The 24,611-nt window shown below is 38.2% G+C and overlaps 1 protein-coding gene and 1 pseudogene across 1 annotated transcript; both read left to right on the forward strand.

Moving 5' to 3' along the window:
* Nucleotides 1-10,505: 10,505 nt before the first annotated feature.
* On the forward strand, nt 10,506-12,806 carry LOC114527396. The gene has a single exon (XM_028549025.1). The coding sequence runs from the start codon at nt 10,506-10,508 to the stop codon at nt 12,804-12,806; it is 2,301 nt and encodes a 766-aa protein (XP_028404826.1).
* A 9,455-nt stretch (nt 12,807-22,261) lies between these two features.
* LOC114527397 lies at nt 22,262-24,357 on the forward strand (annotated as a pseudogene).
* Nucleotides 24,358-24,611: the final 254 nt, after the last annotated feature.

A 24,611-nucleotide genomic window follows, 5' to 3' on the forward strand; every position in this document is an offset into this window, starting at 1 on the left:
AAGAGACCACCAAGTATCAACCAATCGATTGGAAATTTAACCCTCCATCGGCCCCTCATTTTGGAGGGGTCCTCGAAGCTATGATAAAGAGCGCCAAGAAAGCGATAAAGGTTGTGCTTGGAGATGCGGACGTGACGGATGAAGAACTCCAGACCGCCATATGTGGAGCTGAGAGACTGCTGAACTCACGGCCCATCACTTATATGAGCTCGGACCCCAACGACCCGTCTCCACTTACCCCAAACCACCTTATAGTCAGACAGATCGGTGGGGTATTTGCCCCTGAAGCTCTTGATGAAGTCGAAGCGAATAACTCTAGGAATCGTTGGCATCGAGTACAGCAATTATTGCAGCTGTTCTGGAAGCGATGGAGAAAGGAGTTTCTTCCGCGTCTTAATGTAAACAAGAAATGGTTTCGTCCCCGACATAACCTGAAACAAGGCGATGTAGTGTTTATTGCTGAACCCAAAGCAAGAAGAGAAGAATGGCCACTTGGCCGTGTGATCGAAGCATATCCGGGGAGTGACAGCCTGGTCAGAGTTTTAAAGGTGAAATCCCGAGGCAAGGAATATTTCCGTCCAATACATCGATTGTGCCCTCTCGAATATGTTGAGGAACATTCGGACTGTGAGAACTGACAACAGAAACGTTGATAGAAGAGAACAGAAAGACATAATTAAGTCGTATTTTAGTATGTATTTGACACTGTTGAACATTTAGCTTTAATTTCCTATTTACTGTTTTGTTGGAATCGAACGCGTTGCATTCGGGAGGGGGATGTTAACGAACGATATTATCTTTTTATGAAGTATTGGTAGTTGTGACCGCTGAGGCGGGGACGCGGGCGTAGAAAAACGTTGTTCGGACGTTTCAGTGTGGTTCGGAATTTTAGATTGAATTTTAGGCTATATTTTGTGCTTTGTCGAAATAAAGTTGTGATTTATCTTGTTATAAAACATTTGCACTGACTGTTCATTAATCGGGAACAGTGATGATTCAAAGAGTAGGCCAGCAATTTACTTTTTCGTTGATGAGCTGATTTTCCCATTGTATAAACTGTCATAGAGGTTGATTGAAGCAGGTTTACAACCGGTATTTGATACCAAAACCCAGTGGTGAGTACCTGTGTGCAGAATTTGAAAGAAAGTTCCTCGATGTATGGAAAAATTGTCAACAGGGCCAAGTGTTGTGTTTTGTAAACCACAGGCATCAGGAATTTGCTTATGCAAAACATTGTGAGTAGCCCGAATAATGTGATCTGTGAGCTCTTTTTTTGTTATAATTGCATTTCTGTCAACATCACTCATTTTAAATTGTCCACGTTTTGCCGTCGGGCCGTAAACTACTTTTTTCAATTCTATGTCTGATTCTTCATCCGCAGGTTCAGAATAGGTATGGATTATTTCTTTCTTCACATCAGTTTGAATTATATTTGAATCAGTTCGTCCAATCTTTGCTTTTTTCCCTTCACATTCCATCAATCTTGAAACATAGCAACGTTTCAAGGTCGCTGCTTTTTCACCACTTCGACCTGACCAAGGATTTTTCTTTAATGATTGTGGAATAGGTTTGAAAGGATTTGTTGAATGGCTTTTACCATTAGCTTTGGAGGTACATGCAGCGGTTTTCTTCTCTGGCGCTTCTAGCACTAGGCCGTTCTCTTTGGGACTAGCATCTGTCAATAGTTTATAGCATTCATCCAATTTGACTTTTACTTGATTCAAAATATAGGCATTTTCCCAGCCTTCTGCAACGTACGTTAGATTTTTTATTTGACCTAACCTTTCCATGCATCTTGCTACTTCTGTTCTGTGCGAAGATGACTTTCGTTTGAGCTCATCTACAAGAGTGGGTGTGACGTCCTTTTCATTATTTGTTGCTTGGTTTTCATTCTCAAGAGCTTCGTTGGGTTGTAAAGAGTCCTCTGGATTCAATTGGCTATTTTCTTCATTTCGCGATGATTCAATTATGGGTTTGAAACCTACTCGATCAACCGTCAGGAATTGGGATTCCGTATACGACTTTGGTAGTTTCTCGAATGACCACGAAGGATAGTTTCTGAATATTGCGAAGAAGTGTTTGCATGGCAGTCTGTGTCTTTCCCCAGTCATGACAATGATAATGACAATGTATAAAACTTGCTTGAGTCATCTTGACTGCGAACTTCAAATTTTCCGTGAACGTCGTCAACAACATTAATGTAGGCTGGCATGGTATCTTCTGAAGAAGCAAGCCTTTCCATGCAATGCTTAATCATAGGGTGTGGTCTTTCATGTATATATGAGGGAACATCAAAAGTATATTGACGGTAGTTGCTTTGTAATTTGGTATTCAATTCAACGTATCTGTGTAAAAAGGAAGAAAACTTTAAAAATTCTTAATACATGCATCGTCAAAGGCAGCAAAATTTTGGACCATGTGCTATATTGAAAACTCTCCCACATTATGAGCGAAAGGGAAGATCTCTTTAACATACTATTTACTACACTTTGTGCTAAAAGGTAAAATCTTGCAAACAGACATATTCTCATAATCAGGTTCACAATATCAAAGATCGGGATATATTCAAATGGTGGAAAGAAGTGAAAAAGCTCGGGTCTGGGTCTAGTCAGATCGACTGGTGCGAACAGTTATTGAGTGAGTCTGCCATTACATTAAATGATTTGGCTGAGAACATAAATAACTATTTCGTGAATTTAACAGCGGACTTTATTCCCCTTGGCGATGAGCTGAATACCCAAGATGACTGTATAATTGACTCCGACTTATTTGTTGATCCATATAAAGTGTATCGCACCTTAAAGAAAGTCAAATCGCACAAGTCTATCGGTCCCGACGAAATCCCTAATAGGGTACTTCGTGACTTTGCCTTTGAGTTATCATCAGTGATAGCTGACATTTATAATAGTACTCTGGTTGAGGGAACGATACCTGATCTACTAAAGTCATCAATTATCTCTCCAATACCCAAATGTATGCCACCGAAGTCGATTGAAGATGATCTTCGCCCAATAGCACTGACACCACAGATAGCTAAAGTAATGGAGAGTTTCATCTTAGAGCATTTATTAAACGATATTGCCGACCAGATTGATCCATACCAGTTCGCAATAAAAGGTCGGTCCACAACACAAGCATTAGTGCTCTTGCTACACAACGCCTTAAAGACCTTAGACAGAGGAGGCTGCTCGATTCGGGTATTCTTCGCTGACTTTAGCAAAGGATTTGACCTAGTCGACCACAATGTCCTAGTTGCTGAGTTAGAAAAACTGAATGTGGGCCCTCTCGTAGTAAGATGGATTCGAGACTTCTTGTCGGGAAGGAAACAATGTGTACGACTTCGTGATACGATATCCTCATTTAAATGCCCTAATGGAGGCATACCCCAAGGCACCAAACTAGGCCCCATTCTATTCGCTGTGTTGGTGAACAGTTTACTCCGTGACTGGGATCTTAGAATCAAATTTGTCGACGATTTATCAACCGCTGAAGTTGTTCCAACATGTTCACCTAGCGTTACCCCTTTTTTGGTTAATCATATACAGGAGTATGCCTGCTCCAGAGGTATGCGACTTAACCCAAAGAAATGTAAGAAGATGGTAATCGATTTCCTCCATTATAGACTGCCACTGCGAGACTTACAAATAGGTGGAAACACAATAGAAAGAGTAACGTCGTATAAGCTACTGGGTGTTTATCTAAGCAGTGATTTCACGTGGAATTTACACTGTGATTATATCATCAAGAAAGCTAATAAACGTTTTTACATTCTTCGTGTATTGCGGAAAGCAAGAGTTGGATGTCAAGAACTAGTAATGGTATATTGCAGCCTAATTAGACCTATTTTAGAGTATGCTGCCCCTGTGTGGTCTGCAATCCCGGAGTACTTAAGTGCAAAAATAGAACAGGTTCAAAAAAGAGCTTTGAAAATAATTGCCCCTGGCTTACCCTATGAGGAGTCATTGTGCAAAGCTGGTCTCCGCACATTGTCAGAAAGACGAGAAGATATTTGCAAGAAGTTCGTCAGAGATAATAAACTAGCTGGTCCCTTGAAGGAAATTCTTAATAATAATAATAGTGCTGGTATTAACCATGAATATTATTTACGGCAGATACATGAACCAAGTTGTTTAAACTCTATAAATACTGATAGATTTTTAAACTTCGTAACTTGTAAATACAATTGATAAGTAACTATATTTTCTATATAGTGTAGAACCCTAAAGGTATCATTGATCTACCTGAATTGAACTGTTTTTAGTTTTCCTTCTGGACTTTTTAACCGTATAATAGTAAGTTCGAAATGTAATATGTTTGTAATATTACTCCTTTCAACTTGTAATTCAGCTTATGCTGCAAGAAGTTTTAATAAACCTCAAATAATAATAATAATAAATAATAAAAGCAGTAGACACAGAACTACTCACGTGAATGGAAATACAAGATGACAAGATATGCAAGTTTTTCATTGACTCACTTCAAGTATTGGTTTCGGAGAAGTCGTCTCGAAGTAGTCTCGGAGAAAGTCTTCAATTAGCACTGTAAGCATTCACGCTTAATGTTGAATGCACGCTTAATGTCGAATTCACGCTTAATGTCGAATGCTTGTAGCCATCCAAATATATGTACTTGAATGCTTTGTTCTGCCTTTCCACACCGTTGTTGGTGTTGATAATAGTCAGTGGTCGATCTTTTCGGTAGGCCCATACCCATTTCTATGAATTGCAGTAATGACGAAAATTCTAATAAAAGTATTTTACATTTTAGTGTAGCTTAAATCGACTTCGCTACTATTGCAAGAAAGAGTGACAAGTATTTATGTTCGCTTCTACGAGTCTCTTTAAGGTGTTTGTATACAGTAAGAAAAAATGCTTGTCAATATTCAAAGAAATCCTAAAATCAGCCGTCAAATTGCCATTATCTTACCCCTACCTAAATGCCGAATTAGGAGAATCATGAAATCCCTCACCTTGTGTTGAGGCAGGGCGCATATAAGATAGGGCGGTGAAACGACCTACAACTGCTGATCTATGTGTGATGCACGGACCCCCCGCTTATTTTAGCACATGCGAGTAAATATGGCGGCGTTCGGACGATTTATCGAGTGAGGAAGATTTTGGTTTGGTTTTTGCTTCAGACGACAGCGATGTCGAAAAGGACGACAAATTATCCCCTGTTATTCGACAGTCGACTGAATAATTTACTATTGAAGAGGTGATCGCAGTTCTTGAGAGGCTTTCGTCGAGTACGATTAGATCCGAAGCTGAGATGGCAACAACAATTTTGAAAAATACGCGAAGGTATTTTTAATATATTTAATATATTTATTAAGGTATTTTAATAGAAGTGAAGGGTGTTGTTATCATTGTTAAACTGCTTGCACCACTTGCTTGTTAATTTTAGCATGTTCTTTTCAAACATTTGATTAACATAGTTAATATCAAATTCATGATCAAACTCATCAAAGTCACCTTCAAACTTGTTATCAAGTGTGTTCTTTTGTGTGCAGTGATACTTCAATTCAGTTAATAAGGAATTGATTTTTGTCGCATCAAGTTGCTCCCCTTGTAGAGCTGAAGTGAGTAGGCGGCTGTTTAGCTTCAGAAAATCTTTAATATTGTTTTGATAAAAGACCCATCTGCATCTACCATTTGTTTTTCCAAAACCCCTCACTTTGTTTGTGACAACTCGATAGAAGTAATTCCTGATACTCTGACCAGTGTATTTTATCCCAGTGATTTGGTAGATTATGTTAATTATTTCATTATATTTACAAGATGCATAACTTTTTGTAAAGGTTGCCAATGGAAACACAAGTGTCATCATAGAATAGAGTAATAACTCTTCTTCACACAATGGGGAATTATTTTGGAACTGTACAGTGGTTTTTTGAATAGGAGATGTTGAGTCATCTGACACTGATGGTGGAAATTGCGTTGTGCATCGGTTATTGGGTGCACAAGTATCACTTTGGTTAGCAGGTGTAGAACAAGATGGGGTTGCAGTGTTTATAAAGTCCAGAGTATTTTTCTGTGGTCTAGGTGGTGACCCGAATTCTGCTCTTCTTTTAGGTGTATTGCATCTTCCAACTGGTGAAGCTACTCTCTTTAAATTATTTGACATGGTTATCTAGGGACCACATTTGTAAAAGCTACAAGTTAGCTGTGTCACCAGAAATTGTATGCAAAACTAGGTAGACTCAGTTTATTATATATTATATTATATTTATTAAAGAACAGGCACGGGCATAAGCAGGCAAGAAAGGGTATTGCTTTGGGGGGAAGTCGTAAGTTTTATCCTGTTGTACAGTTGTAGTTTAACATTGCTGTTATAAACATGCACTTTGCTTTGCATACAATCTGTAATCTAGGTCGAAACGTCAGCAAGCGTTTTTGCCTTTTAGTCGGTTGTTATAACCACATTTGACGGAGTTATATCATGTATCTAACTTATGTTATCTAAAATAGAATTATACGTAGTATTATTTACCTTTTTAATTAGCTATTTCACAATAATATTCACAAAGATTTCGCAACTTCCTGTCCGGCATTTAATTTTCCCGCTCTTTTGTTTACAATGTTATATATTGCGCATTCGTGCAAAAATGTCTACCAAGTTTTTCTGTTGCGTCGGGTTTGTTCACGTATGGCAAAAAAGGTTCAAAAATTTAAGAGACAATATTTTTAGCGCTGATAGATATGTTAATGAACTATTTGTCCGTGCATTTGCTAAGCTGGGAGGGCAGTGCAAGATAAAATATCAAACATATTATTCGACCAGCCGAAAGAAGTAAAGCTTCGGTGATCACGGATGCAAGATTTGTTTGAGAACAATTCGCATTTACTCATTATATTTTGGCTACTGACCTAGGATCAACGTGTTGGTAAGTTGGACAAATATTCTTTTGTCAATTTAAGAATGAAAGACCGAAAAAGTGATAAATGTATATGAAATCCATAATTTTTAAACCCCTATGAGGCAAGGACGTTTTTGAACTGTAATTAGATTTTTATGCTGTGTTCAGCCAGCTATTGCAAAAAAGGTTCAAAAAATTACCTCATGAAACTTGATTGGATGGAAGGTTTGTGTTTATCCAGCATGTATTTCAAAAAGCTAAGTTGGGGCGTTCATCCAAGTTATGAAATATGTAATTTTATTATGCATTGTGGCAAAATGCGAACTATGGAACCATTTTGTGCTTTGCCTTCAAGGTGGAAATTTTCGTAGTTACGTTAAAAAGAATGCCTTGAGTAATGTTATATAAAGGACACAAAGAGTAAAAAATATAATATAAAAAATATGCAAACGATCGACATCATTGTTTTGAAAAATTCACACATTTAGTTTGTCTCTTCGAGTTTTGAAATTGAAATTTTGATTTGAAAACATTTAGCGCCCTTCCTCGCTAGCCCCAGTCCTAAAGTGCATCACACATGTTCCATACCAATGTATCGCCGTTTCACCGCCCTATCTTATATGCGCCCTGGTTGAGGCAACCATGTATTACCAATCCAGTTGCGCAGCTTTGAGTTCCCTTTCCATTCTTCAGATGTCTTCAGAATTGCAACTTTTTACTTCGCCTGCGTATGCGCAGCGGAGTCTTAAAATGCCATGGTCTTTTTTTCTTTTCGTCGTTTTGGGCGACAGAAGTTGGCATTTCTACAGGTAACCCAAAACAACTTTATTTTTGACCGAGAAGCCCTGGGTTACACGGATGAATTATGTACATCAGTTGGCATTTAGGGAGGTTTGTGGGTGATTTTGTGCAATGTTTATTTTTCTTCGTGTCCTTGTGCCTCGTGTTTGAATCGACGTTCTTCTCTCGTGAAAAATATGAATATGAAAGAGTTTTCAGAACCACGTTCAACAACTACAAAGGTAAGTTGTTAAGATTTAGATTGTATTCGTATGCTGTGGCGGTAATAGCATATTAGTATACCCAAGATTTTCTGTTTTATAGTTGATTTTGTGATTCGCGTTGACGTAGTGTGTTTCGATGAGGGACTAAGTACGAACTTAATTATATTAACTTTGATTGACATTAATTGATTAATTGCACGAGATGGTATAGGTAATATGAACCAGGGAACACTGAACTGATTTAGGGAGAGATACGAGAGCACGTTTGCGTGAAAAGGACTTTTATTCTGTTTGCTAACCTGTTTAATTTGATTTATGTGTGATTATTTAAAGATTATGTAGAACGCGTAGACCCGGCAAGAAGTAAGTAAAGACATTTATAATATTAACATAGAATGCGACAAAGATAGAATGATTTAAACCCAATGTAACCTAAACTTATATTTACTAATCTTAATTGTTAATCATTATTTGTTAGATTGAATAATTACATCAATATAAAACCACAAATTATACGATTCCGTGTTCTACGTTCTGACCCGATATTCCACAACATTCGATTTCCGAAGAACAAATTTGCGCGTGGAATTCCTGTATGTTATATTATGAGTGACGAGGCGCTGAAAACGGCAAAGATACAACGGCGAGCGGCGAAAGCTTCGTTGACGAGACTGAGTAAAGCATTGGTGCTCCTACAAGAAAATGACAGACCAGCAGAGGAGGTAAGAGAATACCTTACTAAAGTGAAGCAGGCATTTGACAATGTAGTCTCGAAACATGAAGAATACGCAAACTTAATAGTCGAAGATAAAGACTTCGAAACCGAAGAACAGTGGCTAGAAAACTGTCAAAATGACTTTCTTAGACTTGACATTAAAACTAAGTGCTATATAAAAAGGGATGCTAGCAAGAACAGCGAGAGTATAGTAGAAAAAAACGAGCAAAATGCGTCAGGAATGTTAGGAATGCCAAACCCAGACAGTCCAAGTAATTCGACCCCTACAAATCATGATACAAACCAGCCAAGTGTAGGTAATGACAGCAGCAATGTGATAGACACCTCGCAAGCAAATCCTGTCAATACTTCTGAGGAAATACATGTCAACAACTTGCCAGAATCGACACAAAACAGTAACACCGTGCAATCCGAAATAACAAATGAAACCGGAACTGTTTCTAATAGCAATACGAAATGTAGTTTCCAAATGGAAAAGCCAAAATTACCGAAGTTTTCGGGTGATGTTCGTGAGTACATGATATTTCGCGCAGATTTCAAACATGCCATTGAATCCCGATATACGAAACGAGATGCTATCACACTGTTAAGAACTTGTTTAAAGAAAAGCCACTCGAACTAATAAAGGGAATTGGATCGGATTACGATGCTGCATGGGAATACCTGGATTCTATATATGGGGACCCCCGGTTTGTGTCGGATACCATAACACAAGACATAGTAAAGTTCAAAGCGCTAAGTGAGGGCGAAGACGCACGGTTCTGTGACCTAGTTCATCTAGTTAGACGGTGTTACAATACGTTGAAGGAAGTGGGAATCCCCTCTGATATGGATAACAGTCACATGCTTTCGATTATTGAGCAAAAAATGTGTTCCAATGACCGTAAAGTGTGGTCACGAGAGCTTGAACGAGAAACAAAACCTGCAACATTGGCCAACTTAATAAACTGGATGACAGTCGAGATGAAATCGCGAATGCGTGCCACGGCCCCAGTACGAAGTAGTTTACCTCATCGTCGAGCAATCGGCTATGCGGGCGGAGAGGTTGATGCCAACAGTAAAACTCGATACAAGTGCTGGCTCTGTAAGAACTCAAGCCACTGGCCAGATCAATGCGAGAAATTTGCGGCAATGAGCGTCGACGAGCGGATAAATACAGCTAAAACCAATCATCTGTGCTTCAGCTGCTTAAAGAAGGCAGGACGAGACCATCGACAAGCGAATTGCACGAGAAGAAAGCAATGTACAGAACTTGTAAACGGAAATCAATGCTCGTCGACTCATCACCCATTGTTGCACAAGTCCAACCCGGCAAATATCGGTGTTGCTTCCCTGTCGGACCAAAACGAGTCGATGTTGCCAGTGATCAATGCAAAGCTCAGCGGATGTGGCGGAGTGTATAAGCCCGGAAACGTCTTGTTGGATTCTGGAGCACAAATTAGTCTAATCAGAAGAGAGACTGCGGATAATCTACATTTGAGTGGACAAGATATAACCGTGAATATTGTGAAAGTTGGAGGTGAAGAGGAAGAGGTTCATACAAAGATATATAAAGTGGGCGTTACTGGAATTAAAGATTCAAAAAAGTATGTGATTCGAGCTATCGGAATCCCCTGCATCAGCGAAGAAATTAAAGGTGTTCGATCAAGCGAGCTAGCAGAGCAGTTCAACTTGGAGAAGAAGAAAGTCAGGCGGGCAGAGGGCATGTTGATCTTTTAATTGGAATCGACCACGCATACATGCATACCGGCCCGACCAAACAAGTTGAACGTTTGATTGCTCGGAAATCTCCGCTGGGTTGGGTGATTTTTGGATCGCCACCCAAGACCTGAATAAAGTGACAACCTCTGTTCTCCATGTTAAATATGCCAACCCAGTGGATCTGTCGGATTTTTGGACATCTGAAGCGATGGGTGTACAAGTCGATCCCTGCGTTTGTGATGCAAACAAGTTGAATCAGTTAGATCGAGAAGAGAAGAGAATGATTGAAGAGTCGGCCAGGAAAGTTGAGAACCAATGGATGATTCCATACCCATGGAAAAGGGATCCCAAAGAACTACCGGATAATAAAGAACAAGCCGTTAAACGTCTGGAATCGACAGAACGCAGACTATTGAAGAACCCCAAAGAAGCTGCCACTTACAACCAGAAAATGATCGAGATGGAAGAAATGAACTTTGCTAGTAAGTTAACCAAGAAAGAGATTGAAGACTACAAAGGACCAGTTCACTATGTTTCACACCATGCCGTTCTCAGGCCCGATAGTACAAGCACACCAGTTCGTATAGTCTTCAATTCGTCATCTTCCTATCAAGGTCACGTACTCAACGACTACTGGCGAAAGGGACCCGATCTGTTGAATGATTTATTCGGTGTCATTCTGCGCTTCAGAGAAAATGAGGTCGCTGTAGCTGCTGATATATCGAAAATGTATCAACGAGTGCTCATCCCGTTGGAAGACAGACACGTACACAGATTCCTGTGGAGAAATTTAGAAACGGACAGACCGCCTGACACTTATGCAATGAATGTATTAACGTTTGGTGACAAGCCTGCACCAGCCATGGCTCAAGTCGCGCTGCAAAAGACAGCCGAGGAAGGAAAGAGTATTAACCCGGAAGCAGCACGTACCATTAAAGTCAACACCTATATGGATGACATTCTTGACTCAGTTAACACGAAAGAAGAAGCCAAGAAACTTACAGGTGATATTGACAGCATCCTTGAGAGGGGCGGATTCAAAGTGAAAGGATGGCAATCGAATACGGATTTAGACGACCGTGACACGGAAGCAAGTGAAATCAAAGTGCCAAAATGCAAACCAGAAGCAAAAGTACTTGGTGTATCGTGGGATAGGTTGAAAGATGTCCTGAAATACAAATTTGAAATTGAGGCTGTGAAATTCTGCACAACCGATCTCACCAAGCGTAAGATTTTAAGTCAGGTTGCTAGAATTTACGATCCCATCGGTTTTGCCTCGCCCTTCCTCGTAAGAGCAAAGATCAGCCTCCAAGAATTATGGGAAGAAGGAGTAGACTGGGATGACGAGCTGCCTCCAAGCATTCAAGAGAAATGGTCATCGTACTTCAAAGAGATGGAGCAGCTGAATGACGTATCGTTTGAGAGATGTATTTGTCCAGGGAAAGTGGTCGAGCCGCCAACGTTATGTGTATTTGCCGATGCATCGCGAGGTGCATTTGGGACATGTGCATATCTGAGAAGTGAAAATTCCACAGGAGATATCAAAGTTAGATTTGTTGCGGCCAAATCACGAGTTGCCCCGTTAAAAGAGCTAACTATCCCACGTTTAGAGCTCCAAGCAGCTGTGTTGGCTAGCAGGTTGTGCAAAGCGATCGAGCGAGAAATTCGGATCGAGCTCCAAGAAAGTATTTTATTTACAGATAGCGCAATCGTCTTGGCCTGGATTAAAAATAATGGAAAGCGTCTAAAACCATTTGTAGCAAGTCGAGTTGGAGAAATTCGAAGCAACGTCAAACCGGCCCAATGGAAGCACATCCCAACTGAACAGAACGCTGCCGATGATGTATCCCGTGGATTATCTGTTCCTGATTTGTCGGGACGTTGGTTGAACGGTCCGGAATTCCTGCGTCGACCAAAGGAAGAATGGCCGAACGAAGGCAAACAACCTGATCCCACTGAAGTAGAGCGCGAGTGCATAAAGAGGAAAGCCGTTAATGTGGTAACAAATGAAGTGGCCCAGATAGGAAAGGTAATCGAGTGTAAAGATTATTCGAATTGGACGAGACTCGTTCGTGTCACAGCCTGGGTACTGAAATTCAAGAATGCGTTCCTGGCGAAGATAGGACGACCTAGCAAGGAGGATTCGGTAAATGAAGAGGCACTAAACCCGAAAGATCTCGAGAGAAGTCAAACCGTCTGGATTAAGGAAGCTCAGAAGTGTCTAAAGAATCGCCTGAAAAGAAACGATTTCCGAACACTTTCTCCCTTTGAAGATGAAGAAGGTGTAATCAGAGTAGGTGGTCGCATCGACAATGCACTAGTTTCATACGAGACACGACACCCGGCGTTGCTCCCTTATGACCATACAGTTTCACGATTGATAACCGAAAGGGCTCACCGAATGGGACACTCCGGTGTTGCGACCACATCTGCAAAGACAAGAAGACGATACTGGATACTCAAAGTACACGACCTGGCGAAGACAATCAAGTCTAATTGTCGTTTGTAAAGAAGCAAACCCACAAGTTGAAAATCAGTTGATGGCAGATCTACCACCGTTTCGCGTAGCACCTCATTCTCCTCCATTCCACTACGTGTCCTGTGATTACTTCGGTCCGTTAACAGTCAAAGTTAGTCGTAACAAGACAACAAAGCATTATGGCGTTATCTTTACGTGCCTAAATACGAGAGCTGTGCACTTGGAGATCGCGACTGATTGTTCTGCCATGGAGTTCATTCAAACACTTCGACGATTCTTTTCTATCCGAGGATATCCTGCAATGATCCTCAGCGATAATGGTACGCAGTTTGTCGGAGCGTTGACCGACCTAAAGAATATGATTCAAGGAGCTGACAAGAAATTATTAAAAGAGTATTGTGTTGATAAAGGTGTACAGTGGAAATTTATCACCCCGGCAGCACCCCACCAAAATGGAACGGCGGAAGCGTTAGTGAAAAGTTGTAAATTGGCACTTAAGAAAGCTATCGGTGAACATGTATTAACCCCGTTCGAACTGTACACATGCTTACTCGAAGTAGCGAATTTGGTAAATCAGCGACCCATCGGAAGACCACCGAACGATCCAGACGACGGCGTTTATCTGTGCCCGAATGATATGTTGCTTGGAAGAGCGTCCCCTGAGGTTCCGCAAGGCCCTTTCCAAGAAACGAAGAATCCGAGAAAGAGAGTGGAATTCATCCAAAGAATCGTAGATTCGTTTTGGAGACGCTGGACAAGAGACGTGTTCCCACTGTTGGTCCCAAGAAAGAAATGGAATTCAGCAAAACGGAACGTACGAATCGACGATATTGTAATGATGCAAGATGGAACAGCAGTACGAGGAAAATGGAGAATTGGACGCGTGATTGAAGTATTTCCAGGAAAGGACAAGAAGGTGAGAAACGTGAAGGTAAGAACAGCGACAGGAGTGTATTCGAGACCGGTGCAAAAGATCGCAGTTATCCATCCAGCAGAAGGAGACGAAGAATAAGGACAAAGCATTCTCCTTTGGCGGGGCCGGAGGATGTTTCGATGAGGGACTAAGTACGAACTTAATTATATTAACTTTAATTGACATTAATTGATTAATTGCACGAGATGGTATAGGTAATATGAACCAGGGAACACTGAACTGATTTAGGGAGAGATACGAGAGCACGTTTGCGTGAAAAGGACTTTTATTCTGTTTCCTAACCTGTTTAATTTGATTTATGTGTGATTATTTAAAGATTATGTAGAACGCGTAGACCCGGCAAGAAGTAAGTAAAGACATTTATAATATTAACATAGAATGCGACAAAGATAGAATGATTTAAACCCAATGTAACCTAAACTTATATTTACTAATCTAATTGTTAATCATTATTTGTTAGATCGAATAATTACATCAATATAAAACCACAAATTATACGATTCCGTGTTCTACGTTCTGACCCGATATTCCATAGTGTTTTAATACAAAGTTACAAACTATATACAAAGACAAAGTACTGTTTGCTCTCAGAAAATATTATACATACTACAAGTTTAGCGACCCTGCATGTTTTAGAATTCGATATTTCTATTTACTAGAGTCTATTTTAAAGCCTGTTTTATAAAAGGCCTCAATTGGGCAATGAATTTTTATATGAAACATGTTTCTTTGCAATTGGTTTCAAAGAATCAAAAATGGCGGCCGTATTTGTTGCCGAACCAAAGTAATTTTAGAATTTTAAATTAAGTTGCGAAGCTGTGTCGTATTTCAGATTACACCATGATATTCTTTCATCACAAATAATTTCTTTACTATCTTCACGATTACACTGCAAAAACTACCCAGGTAACACAAGATTGCATGGGAAAACTCTAAAGTAATTACCACTATAAAAAATCGATACATGATCAAAGACTTTGCCCAGAGCGTGGCATATAAATATGAGTAATCATGCTCTGAATAGGGACGACAGTACCCATTTGCCAGAGGAATATGCATCTTATTGGCAGGTGACATCATCCCTTGGGTATTTAAAAGAAGCTTTCATTCCAGCTTTAGACCAGGCCTGATGAAGACAGTAAACTGGACTGTCGAAATGTTAGGTCCTGATTACAATTTGACCGGGCTTTGTAACCCTTTATATAAACCAGAGTAGCGAGCGATAACAGGGTTAAAAGGGGGTATTAAAACTGTTCCTATTACACGGTTGAATTGCCAAACATATAACACCCTATTTTTGTTCTAATTTCCAGGTGCTCATTTGCAGGAAGTTGCAAAAAGAATTAATGTCCCTGAGTGTGAATTCCATGAATGCATATTTGAATACCAAGTCACATTTGAATACCAACTCAACTTTGAATGCCAACTTATCTTTGAATGCCAACTTACCTTTGAATGCCAACAATGAAGTTACAATGAATAAAGTTATATTAATTAATGAAGTTACATCAGTAAACAATGTTAAGCAACTGAATGAAGTTACATCATTAAATAAAGTTACATCAATGAATAAAGATGCATCAATGAATAATTTCATATTAATGAATACAAAATGTATAACAAAAAATCCCAGAAGTATGAATGATAACAGTATGACATCCAACAGTACAAAAAGCAAAAGTGTACATGATACCAACAGTTTTCAAACCTCTACCAATAGTGTTACACCAATTCAATTACATTGTTTTAGATCTCGTTATGTGAAATTTATATCTGATAAAAATGCTAAAAGGGTAGGTCGTCATGAACGAGAACCAAGTAGAATTCCAGCTAAGAGACTCTGCCGCCTATTCACAAAGAGTAGAAAGTTGAGGAAAGCTATGCGAAAAGTAATAAAGAGAACTATACCTGCATCATCCCATATTCATTGCTACACAAAAGCATTCAGTCATGAACGTCAGAGAGTTTCAAGTAACAATTGTTTCTATCAATACATTAAAACAAAACTAATACATTGTAAGAATTCAGAAATAACAAAACGTCGACCAAGACAGTACAAAAAAGTTAACAAGAAAAATAGACGGCAAAGTTACAACATATTCAATTTTAGTAAAACAAAAAAGCCTATTATACATAAGGATTTGAACCACAGTTACCGAGTGAATTTTTGCAAGCTCACCCTTTGTGGCGACATTGAAGTAAACCCTGGTCCTAATTTTAATAACCCTGAAAGAACTATTCATGCTCCTTATAGTCAAGGTAATGTTGAAATATTTGGTCAAAATGCTGGCCGTCAGTGTGTAGCTATGAGTTTATGCTCTCTGATATACTTGAATCGCAACAATTCAATATGTGATTCGACAGACTTAGTTAACATTATGAATCTCGGTGATCAGTTATATTCTTCACTGTCAAGATTATCAAGACAAACGTACTTACTACTTGAAGAACTGCCTACAATGGTAACTGTTGAAGATACTGATCACTCACTTGAGTTGAGTCAAAGTTATACTGGTAACCTTCATTCACCTATCATGGCTGAAAGTGTCCCATTTGTCATGCCTCTAGATTCTGCTTTAGAACAATTACAGCGAGAAACATTCAGTTCATTCCTTTTAACTATCGAGTATAACACTGTTTCTATCTTTATTGATCCCACTGCTTTACTAAACGTATTCGATTCCAGGCGCGGATCCAGCCGAAAATCTGACCGTGTCATAATGGACTAAAAATTTTCCGGTCGGGGGGGGGGCGTATGGCGAAGGGGGAACGTTTAAAAGCGAATATTGTAATTTGTAAATCCCTGTACTTTCATAAAACGACAAAACCATTTTCAAAAATTTTGTTAAGGTATTTACGGATATTTCATTCACACTCAACATAACGTGAGATTTGCATACACAAATTATTCACAGCGTAAATGCAAATTTGTATCATATGGCGCTTTCCATTAAGCGGCCAAAAAGGTCACACCGGTCATATTTTAAATTGAAATAGAGTATTTCGTTAAGAATATAGCGGTGAAACTGCATTTCCTGTGCTAGGCAGATGTAAATAACGATATACTTTTGTCTGTACCGACTACCGAACACAACAGAACCGGTCTGGCCGTTTTTCCGCATAAAGAAGAGCGCCCATAGTTCGATTTAAAACCTAAAAGTCTTACCTTACAAGGACATTAAGTAAAGATTTTCAGTATTTGTCTCTTGGGAAATAGCAGTTTAAAAATTGTCGTTGCGATTGTATAACGCGAGCGAGCGAAGCCTTTCTTTAGTAATAATTCCATCATGTTGTAGCCTGAAGAGCGATATTTCCCCTGAAATATGCTCGCTTAGATTTGCTTTTGAGAAATTTCGACGGATTCATGTATTAATACATTCGATTCAGCCTGAATCAGCCAGGATGCAGCGAACAGACCAATTTAACATGTTATTTGTAAACTATATCCGAGTTCGAAGTCGAGAAGTGTCGAACTTTATTGTTTATCATGTTTATTGCGCAATCAAAAACAGGCCACCGTGTCGCACCGTGGCTCACGTGGCAAAAGCTTGCCCTGTGATTGGTTTGCTACACTGCACCGTGTCCGAACGTTACTATATTTAGTAACAATTGCACAATAATCTGCACGCTGACCGTGTCAACTAGTTGCTGTGATCGCAGCTTCGAATGCACGACTAGCTTCCGAACATACTCGGCACAATTCGGCAAGCTTTCGGCGAATTTTATAGTTCAGTGTTAACTGAACAATCATAATATGAAACAAGGAATAATAATTGGGAATTTGTTACCACTTTTAGCAGGAATTGGTAATAATATGACAACGATTACGAAAGATATTACTCAAATTATTTGTTTTAGACATATATTTCCTTAATTCTGGTGTGATTCAAAGAATTAATATGTACTTCTAAATAATGTGTGAATATTAGATTGCAGATGGGAAAATTCTGGATGGGAAAATCTGACCGTGGCTCGAGCCACGTTCGATACGGTCTGGATCCGCGCCTGGATTCCCATGCTAGAGATTCTTTTGGTATGCCTCATCAACATGGCACATGCGTCCTATTAGAATTTGACTCCATTAGAAATTTGACAGAGTATTTTAAATTTATTTACAGGCCAGGTGCTATATTTGAAATAAAAGGTGTGAAAATTGTAAATGATACAAGCGATGAATTTTCACAAATTGTGAATACTAATGATGTTAGTCCAAACACTAACACAAATTTATGTTGCTCAACATCAACACTAAAAGTTCTGGATGACACGATGAATGATAATTGTGATTTGAAAAAATGCAAAGTCAGTATATCCTCCTTTACGCTATTTGTTTCTCTACTGTGAAGGCCCGTAATTATTGGAATGATGAAACGCAAAACGCCATTGTTGAACATGCTATAGAATCGTTCCAAGTAGCCCTTAATGAAAATCTGTTGTCGTCAACTTATTTTCCTGAAAGCATACAAATATGTGGTTCAACAATTGACATAACTTATACCGCTAGACCTGAAGGAACGTTGTGTTATGCTTCTCTATCCAGCAAGATAGCTTTGGAAAAAGTAATCTTGGCAAACACCAATAGCAATATAGGATTTTTAATTTGTTTGGGAGACGAATATTTAGCTTGTATAATTCAGAAAAAAATGCATGTTAAAAAGCGCAGACAGATGACAAAGTATGTTTTACTTGTTCCAAATGAAATTCCTCAACTAAATCTTTCGAAAGAACTTTCCGACTCCCGTTGTGTTGTTGAAAGATGATGTGAATATCTTAATCTCAAAGAACCTAACCTTGAGAAAACTGAGTATATTCTTCAATTTTTGTCAAGTCCACAACCACTAACAAAGTCAGAAAAGCGAAGAGTCCTACGAAAACATACTTCCAATAAACAAAAGGAAAAAGTACGTGAAAATAAGAAAAAGAATTATAGCTCCATGAGCCCTGTCAAAAAGAAAGCTCTTCTTGATAGTTTACAATCTAAATACAAGGAAATGGACCCTATCAAAAAGCAAGCACTAAATGAAACTAAGACGCGTAAATACAAGGAAATGGACCCAATAAAAAAGCAAGCACTAAATGAAACCAAGACACGTAAATACAAGGAAATGGACCCTGTCGAAAAGCAAGGACTTCTTGAAAGTCTGAAACTTAAATACAACGAAATGAACCCTGCAAAAAAGCAGACTCTTTGTGAGAATGATGTACATAGATACAAGTCTATGGATCCTTTGAACAAAAAGATTTTACTTGAAAAACGAGCAATGAATTATCAATCAATGGGTGCAACTGAAAAAGAAGCTTATCGTGAGAAATGTAGAACAAACGGGAAACGTAGATATCATGAAACGAATTCACCCCAAAATGCAAAGAAACAACATGATTTGCACTATTATATATCTATGTTTCATACGAGAATAAAGGAAGGTCCTTATTATGTATGTTCAGTTTGTAACCGTCTGTTGTATAGAAGGTCAGTTAAATTGTTAGAAAGGGAAAAATACGATTCTGTTGCAAACTCTGTATTCACCAGCGTAACTTCGTTTGACGGCAAAGAATATATTTGCATAACTTGTCACTCAAAGGTAATTAAGGGACGAATTCCCTGTCAGGCAGTTTACAATGATATGTTTGTTGATGAAATTCCAGTAGAGCTTGCACTTCTAGAAAAACTGGAACAAATTGTGTTTCCACTAAATAAATATCGACGAGCAACAAATGAATCATGTTTACAGTCAGTACTACCGGACTATCCTGTTACTATACAACAAAGTGGTTCACTGGGTAATGAAATATATGATATTGCTCCTGGAGAAAATAGACACCCTGTATCAATAATGACCGACACGAAATCTGAACAACTTGCATTCCCGGTATTATTTCCAAAAGGACGCTTTGGGTATATGGAAGAGAGAAAGATTAAATTATCTCCTGTGAAGTACTTCAATGCGCGTCTTCTGCATTACAGTGGGAGATTTGCTACAAATTCAGAATATCTATTCTTTGCACAATTTGTAATTGAACAAAAGAAAGTCGCTGATAGCATTAACATTGCTTTAAAAAAGATCCAAGGCCAGCCTGTGACTGCATCCGAGATAAAGTCAGATGTTAACAAATTGAAAAGCCTAGTTTGTCAAGATCAAGCATACTTATTTTTGAGGCAAATTCCTGGTACACCACCCTACTGGCAGAAGTTTATGTATGAAGTAGTCGCAATGGTAAAACAACTTGGTATCCCAACATGGTTTATGACGTTATCATGTGCTGACCTGAGATGGCCTGAGTTGTTTCAAATAGTTGCTAGAACACAAGGAAAAGATATAACTGAAGAAGAAGTTGAAGCTTTATCGTATGTGGAAAGGTGTCAAATGTTAAATGCTAATCCTGTTGTTGTTGCAAAACACTTTCAACACCGAGTAGAAACATTTTTTAGTGAAGTCCTTCTTAGTCATTGTAACCCAATAGGCAAAATAACTTATTATGCTCTTCGAATTGAGTTTCAAATGAGAGGATCTCCCCACTTACATGCATTAGTATGGACTTCTGATTGTCCAAAACTTACTTCTGAGAGCAAGGATGCCTATGTAGCATTTATTGATGAACATGTGCAAGCTAACCTTCCTAATAAACAAGATGAAATAGAGTTGCACGAGTTAGTCAAAACGTATCAAAAACATAACCATTCGAAAACCTGCAGAAAGTACAAAAACGTTCAATGTCGTTTTAATTTTGGACAGTTCTTTACCAAACGAACAATTATAGCTGAGCCTCTCGATGAAAATATGGATGAGGAAGCCAAGTGCACTATACTTAATAGACGAAAAGAAATCCTAACATTAGTCAAAAACAAAATTGATGAAGTCTTGAATCCATCATCAAAAGAAAACTATATCGCAACTGCTACCGAAAAAGATATATTAGATTCAGTTGGTATAGCTGAAGGTGAATATTATTGGGCTCTTTCGATTTCACCAGATTCTGATTTCGACTTACATCTTAAACGTCCAGTGGATAGTTGTTTTATTAACAATTATTTTGTTGCTGGGATTAAGGGATTTGCGGCAAATGTTGACCTACAACCAGTTTTTAATCATTACAAATGCATAACATATGTATGCTCATATTTTACAAAAGATGAAACTGAATGTTCTCAGGCTATACTTAACGCTGCAAAGGAAGCTAATCATCTAACATGAACATCAGAGACGGTTTAAAAAAAATTGGTGCTGCTTTTCTTTCTACAAGAGAGGTTAGTTCACAAGAATGTGTATATAGATGTATGCCTGAACTGTGGTTGAGAAAAATATTCCCAAAGACTATTTTTGTCAGTACAGATTTACCAGAGAAAAGAGTCCGTATGACTAAAACTCCAAGTGAGCTTGATGAACTTGATGACGACAGCACAGATATTTACAAATCCAACATAATTGAGCGTTATAGCCTAAGACCAAAAGGAATTCCTGTTGTTGATAGAATGTGTTTAGCACAATTTGCTGCATTCTATTATAAGGATTATAGGACAGAGAATGTTGAAACGAAGGATTCTCAACCTGATGTTTTAAATGATGACTTGCTTGAATCACATCACTCGAAGGAAGATACAGAACAATCTCTTCCACCCAAAATTAAATTAATGAACAGAAATGAAATTATGAAGTGTAGGAAGGTTCAAGCTATTATAAGATATCATACACCAAATAAAAGAAAAGAACCAGAGTTATATTTCCATCATTTGCTTATGCTGTATTTTCCTTGGAGAAACGAAACAGAGCTCCTAAGTTCCGATCAAACATATACATCCAAACCTGACGTTCAAGCTATTGTGGAAGAAAACAAAGCTTTGTTTGAACCTGATGCTGATGCTATAACTGATGCACTAGAAGCAATGAGAAATAATCCTGACAAAACAATCCATTCCTATGATACCATAAATGATCAGGAAAATTCAGATCTCCAAGACGAACTACCAAATGATACAAATCCTAACGAGTCATTTAATGAACAGCGACCTGATCATCTTCACCTTACACAATCAAATCAGTCTTCTGCTACAATTACTTATCACAATCAACCATCAGAAATTTCCGATGATCAACTGCGCCAATCAGTTAGATCCTTGAATGCAGAACAAAGGTGTGCATATGATATAGTTCTGTCTTGGTGCAGAAAACTAATAAAAGATATGAACAGTTTAAAACCTGTTGAAATAAAACCTATATACCTCTTCCTTACTGGAGGTGGTGGCGCTGGCAAAAGTCACTTGATCAAAACAATATACCATACGGCAGTTAAAACGTTTAGACATCCTCCGTTTAACCCTGAATTACCAACGGTTCTATTAATGGCACCTACAGGTGTTGCAGCTATAAATATTGATGGAACAACCTTAAATACAGGACTTGCTATTCCTAAAGAAACAGGTGAGAACCTTTCGGCAATGTCTGACCAGAGAAAAACACAGTATAGACTTTCTTTAAAAGACGTAAAACTTATAATTATAGACGAAATTTCTATGGTTGGAAACACAACTTTGTTACACACTCACCAACGATTAAAGGAAATCTTTGGTTGCTCATCTACCAAGTTATTTGCACAAATTAGTATTATATCTGTAGGTGATCTGTATCAGTTACCTCCAATAAAAAAGAGACCAGTTTTTGATGATTACAAAATTGAAGCACACAATCTCTGTCATCCATGGAGGGTTTTTAAAATGGTCGAACTTACAGAAATCATGAGGCAAAAAAACGATAAGGCATTTACTGAGCTTCTCAATAGAGTAAGAACAGCTTCTCATACTGAGGATGATATTAAAGTTATTCAATCAAGAAGAGTTTCGCCATCTGATCCCAACTATCCATCAGATGCACTTCATATTTGGGCTGAAAATTCTCCTGTTAATGAACACAACCAAATGAAACTGGAAGCCATTCAAACACCGCTATATGTACTTAAAGCAAAAGATCAGTATCCACCAAATGTTAGTAAACAAGATATTGATAAAGTTTTATCAAGAGGACGATCTGAAACATGTGGTCTTGATGCCGAAATTCAAATTAAAAAGGCGCCAGAATAATGCTTACTACAAATATCAATATACAAGATCGACTTATCAATGGGCAAATGGGAACTGTAGTAAAAATTGATGCTAACATTAATAATGTACCAACAGTTGTATATGAAAAATTTGATGACGAGAAAGCTGGAAAAACAACAATAAATACAAGTACCAATCCTTTTGCTAGAGAAAATCACGTTGTACCAATTCAGCCTGTTCTTGCAAAATTAAAGTTAGACCAGGTAAAGCATCTTCACCTGAAATTCAGAGAATACAATTTCCCATAGCACTCTCTTGGGCTTGTACTGTCCATAAAGTGCAGGGACTTACTCTTGAAAATGTTGTTGTAGTTTGGACTTAAAAGAAGCAAAGATCTTTCAACTATGGACAAATTTATGTAGCGTTAAGCCGTGCAACATCCTTACAAGGTTTACACATACTCGGAGAAATACAAAGTAAACATATCAAGGCAAATCCCAAAGTACATGAAGAATACGAAAGACTTCGAAACTCCAGTTCATTTAAACGCACCAATAGAAAAAGATTGCTGCAATAATTCAGTTCTGACAATATCACTGTTGAACATCAGATCTCTGAGAAAGCACAGTAAAGATATCAGGTCACATTCTCAGTTGTTCAATTCTGATGTACTGGCACTAACTGAGACACAGCTTTTACCTAATGACTCTGACATAGAAATTACAAACACTTTAAAACCTTTTAGAATTTATCGTCAAGATCATGCAGACAAATACTCTAGCATGGCAATCTGTATAAAAAGTAGTTTGGAAATACAAGATTATGAATACATTCATTCACTTAATGCACTTAAGTTCAATCTGGTTGACACTAAACTACAAGAGTCGCGTTCCTTCCTTTTATTATATAGAAAAAACACCTCCAATATCTCGCGTCATTTGGAAGCATTAGAATATATCCTTAATAGTTCCAGAATTGACATGGTCCTTGGTGACTTTAATATTAACTACCTTAATCAAACTCAATCTCAACCGCTAGCGACATTAATGGAATCCCTAAACTATACTCAAGTTGTTACCGAACCCACATTCGTTTCTTCTGGTAGCTTACTAGATCATGTGTATGTAAGACCAAATTCTTTAAGAATACTGAACAATTCTGTTGTAAGTGTTTATTACTCTGATCATGATGCTGTTGTCACTTCGCTACAGTACTGCACATAGTAAATTTTTTGGCAATATTGTTTTATTTCTATATGTATTTGTAAGTAATGCATGTATGTTTGGGTATACTGATTGAATGCCAAGTGTTTGTATGAATGCCACCTTTCCGATGCAAGAAAACCTTTGTTGCAGTTCATACTGCAACACCTGCTTCCCTCTCATGACACCTCTCGTGCTTTCATTCTCGATATTTGGTGGATCTTATTCCTTAGACAATATAAAGGTAAGCTCCATTTCCTATTTTTCATTATCTTAGATCTTTTTGCATCATGTGATCAACGTAGTTTTCATATTTTATAGGTTGACGCCAGCCACAATGAAAAACTACAAGTTGTTCATGAAATGAAGAACACAACAGCTATCGGGGAGGAGATGCTGGATTCTCGCTAGCTTCAAATTGGTAAGATCTCTATGTGCAGTATAACATAAAAAATCTATTGTTCTGACCGAAAACTAGCAAAAACAAACTTTTATTTATATTAGACTATGATTTCTATAAATAAGACAGACACTCATTTTGAAAAGCTGCCCAATGGATGGTTTGGGTTCAAATTAGTAAGGTGTTTTTTGGCCAAAGTATTTTTAGTGTACAGCATTCCAATTAGTCTTTTTACTCTTTGTATTATCCACCAAGTAACCTGTCA

This window comes from Dendronephthya gigantea, unplaced genomic scaffold (assembly GCF_004324835.1).
Source record: "Dendronephthya gigantea isolate DGI-Jeju-01 unplaced genomic scaffold, DenGig_1.0 000044F, whole genome shotgun sequence".
Lineage (NCBI taxonomy): Eukaryota > Metazoa > Cnidaria > Anthozoa > Malacalcyonacea > Nephtheidae > Dendronephthya > Dendronephthya gigantea.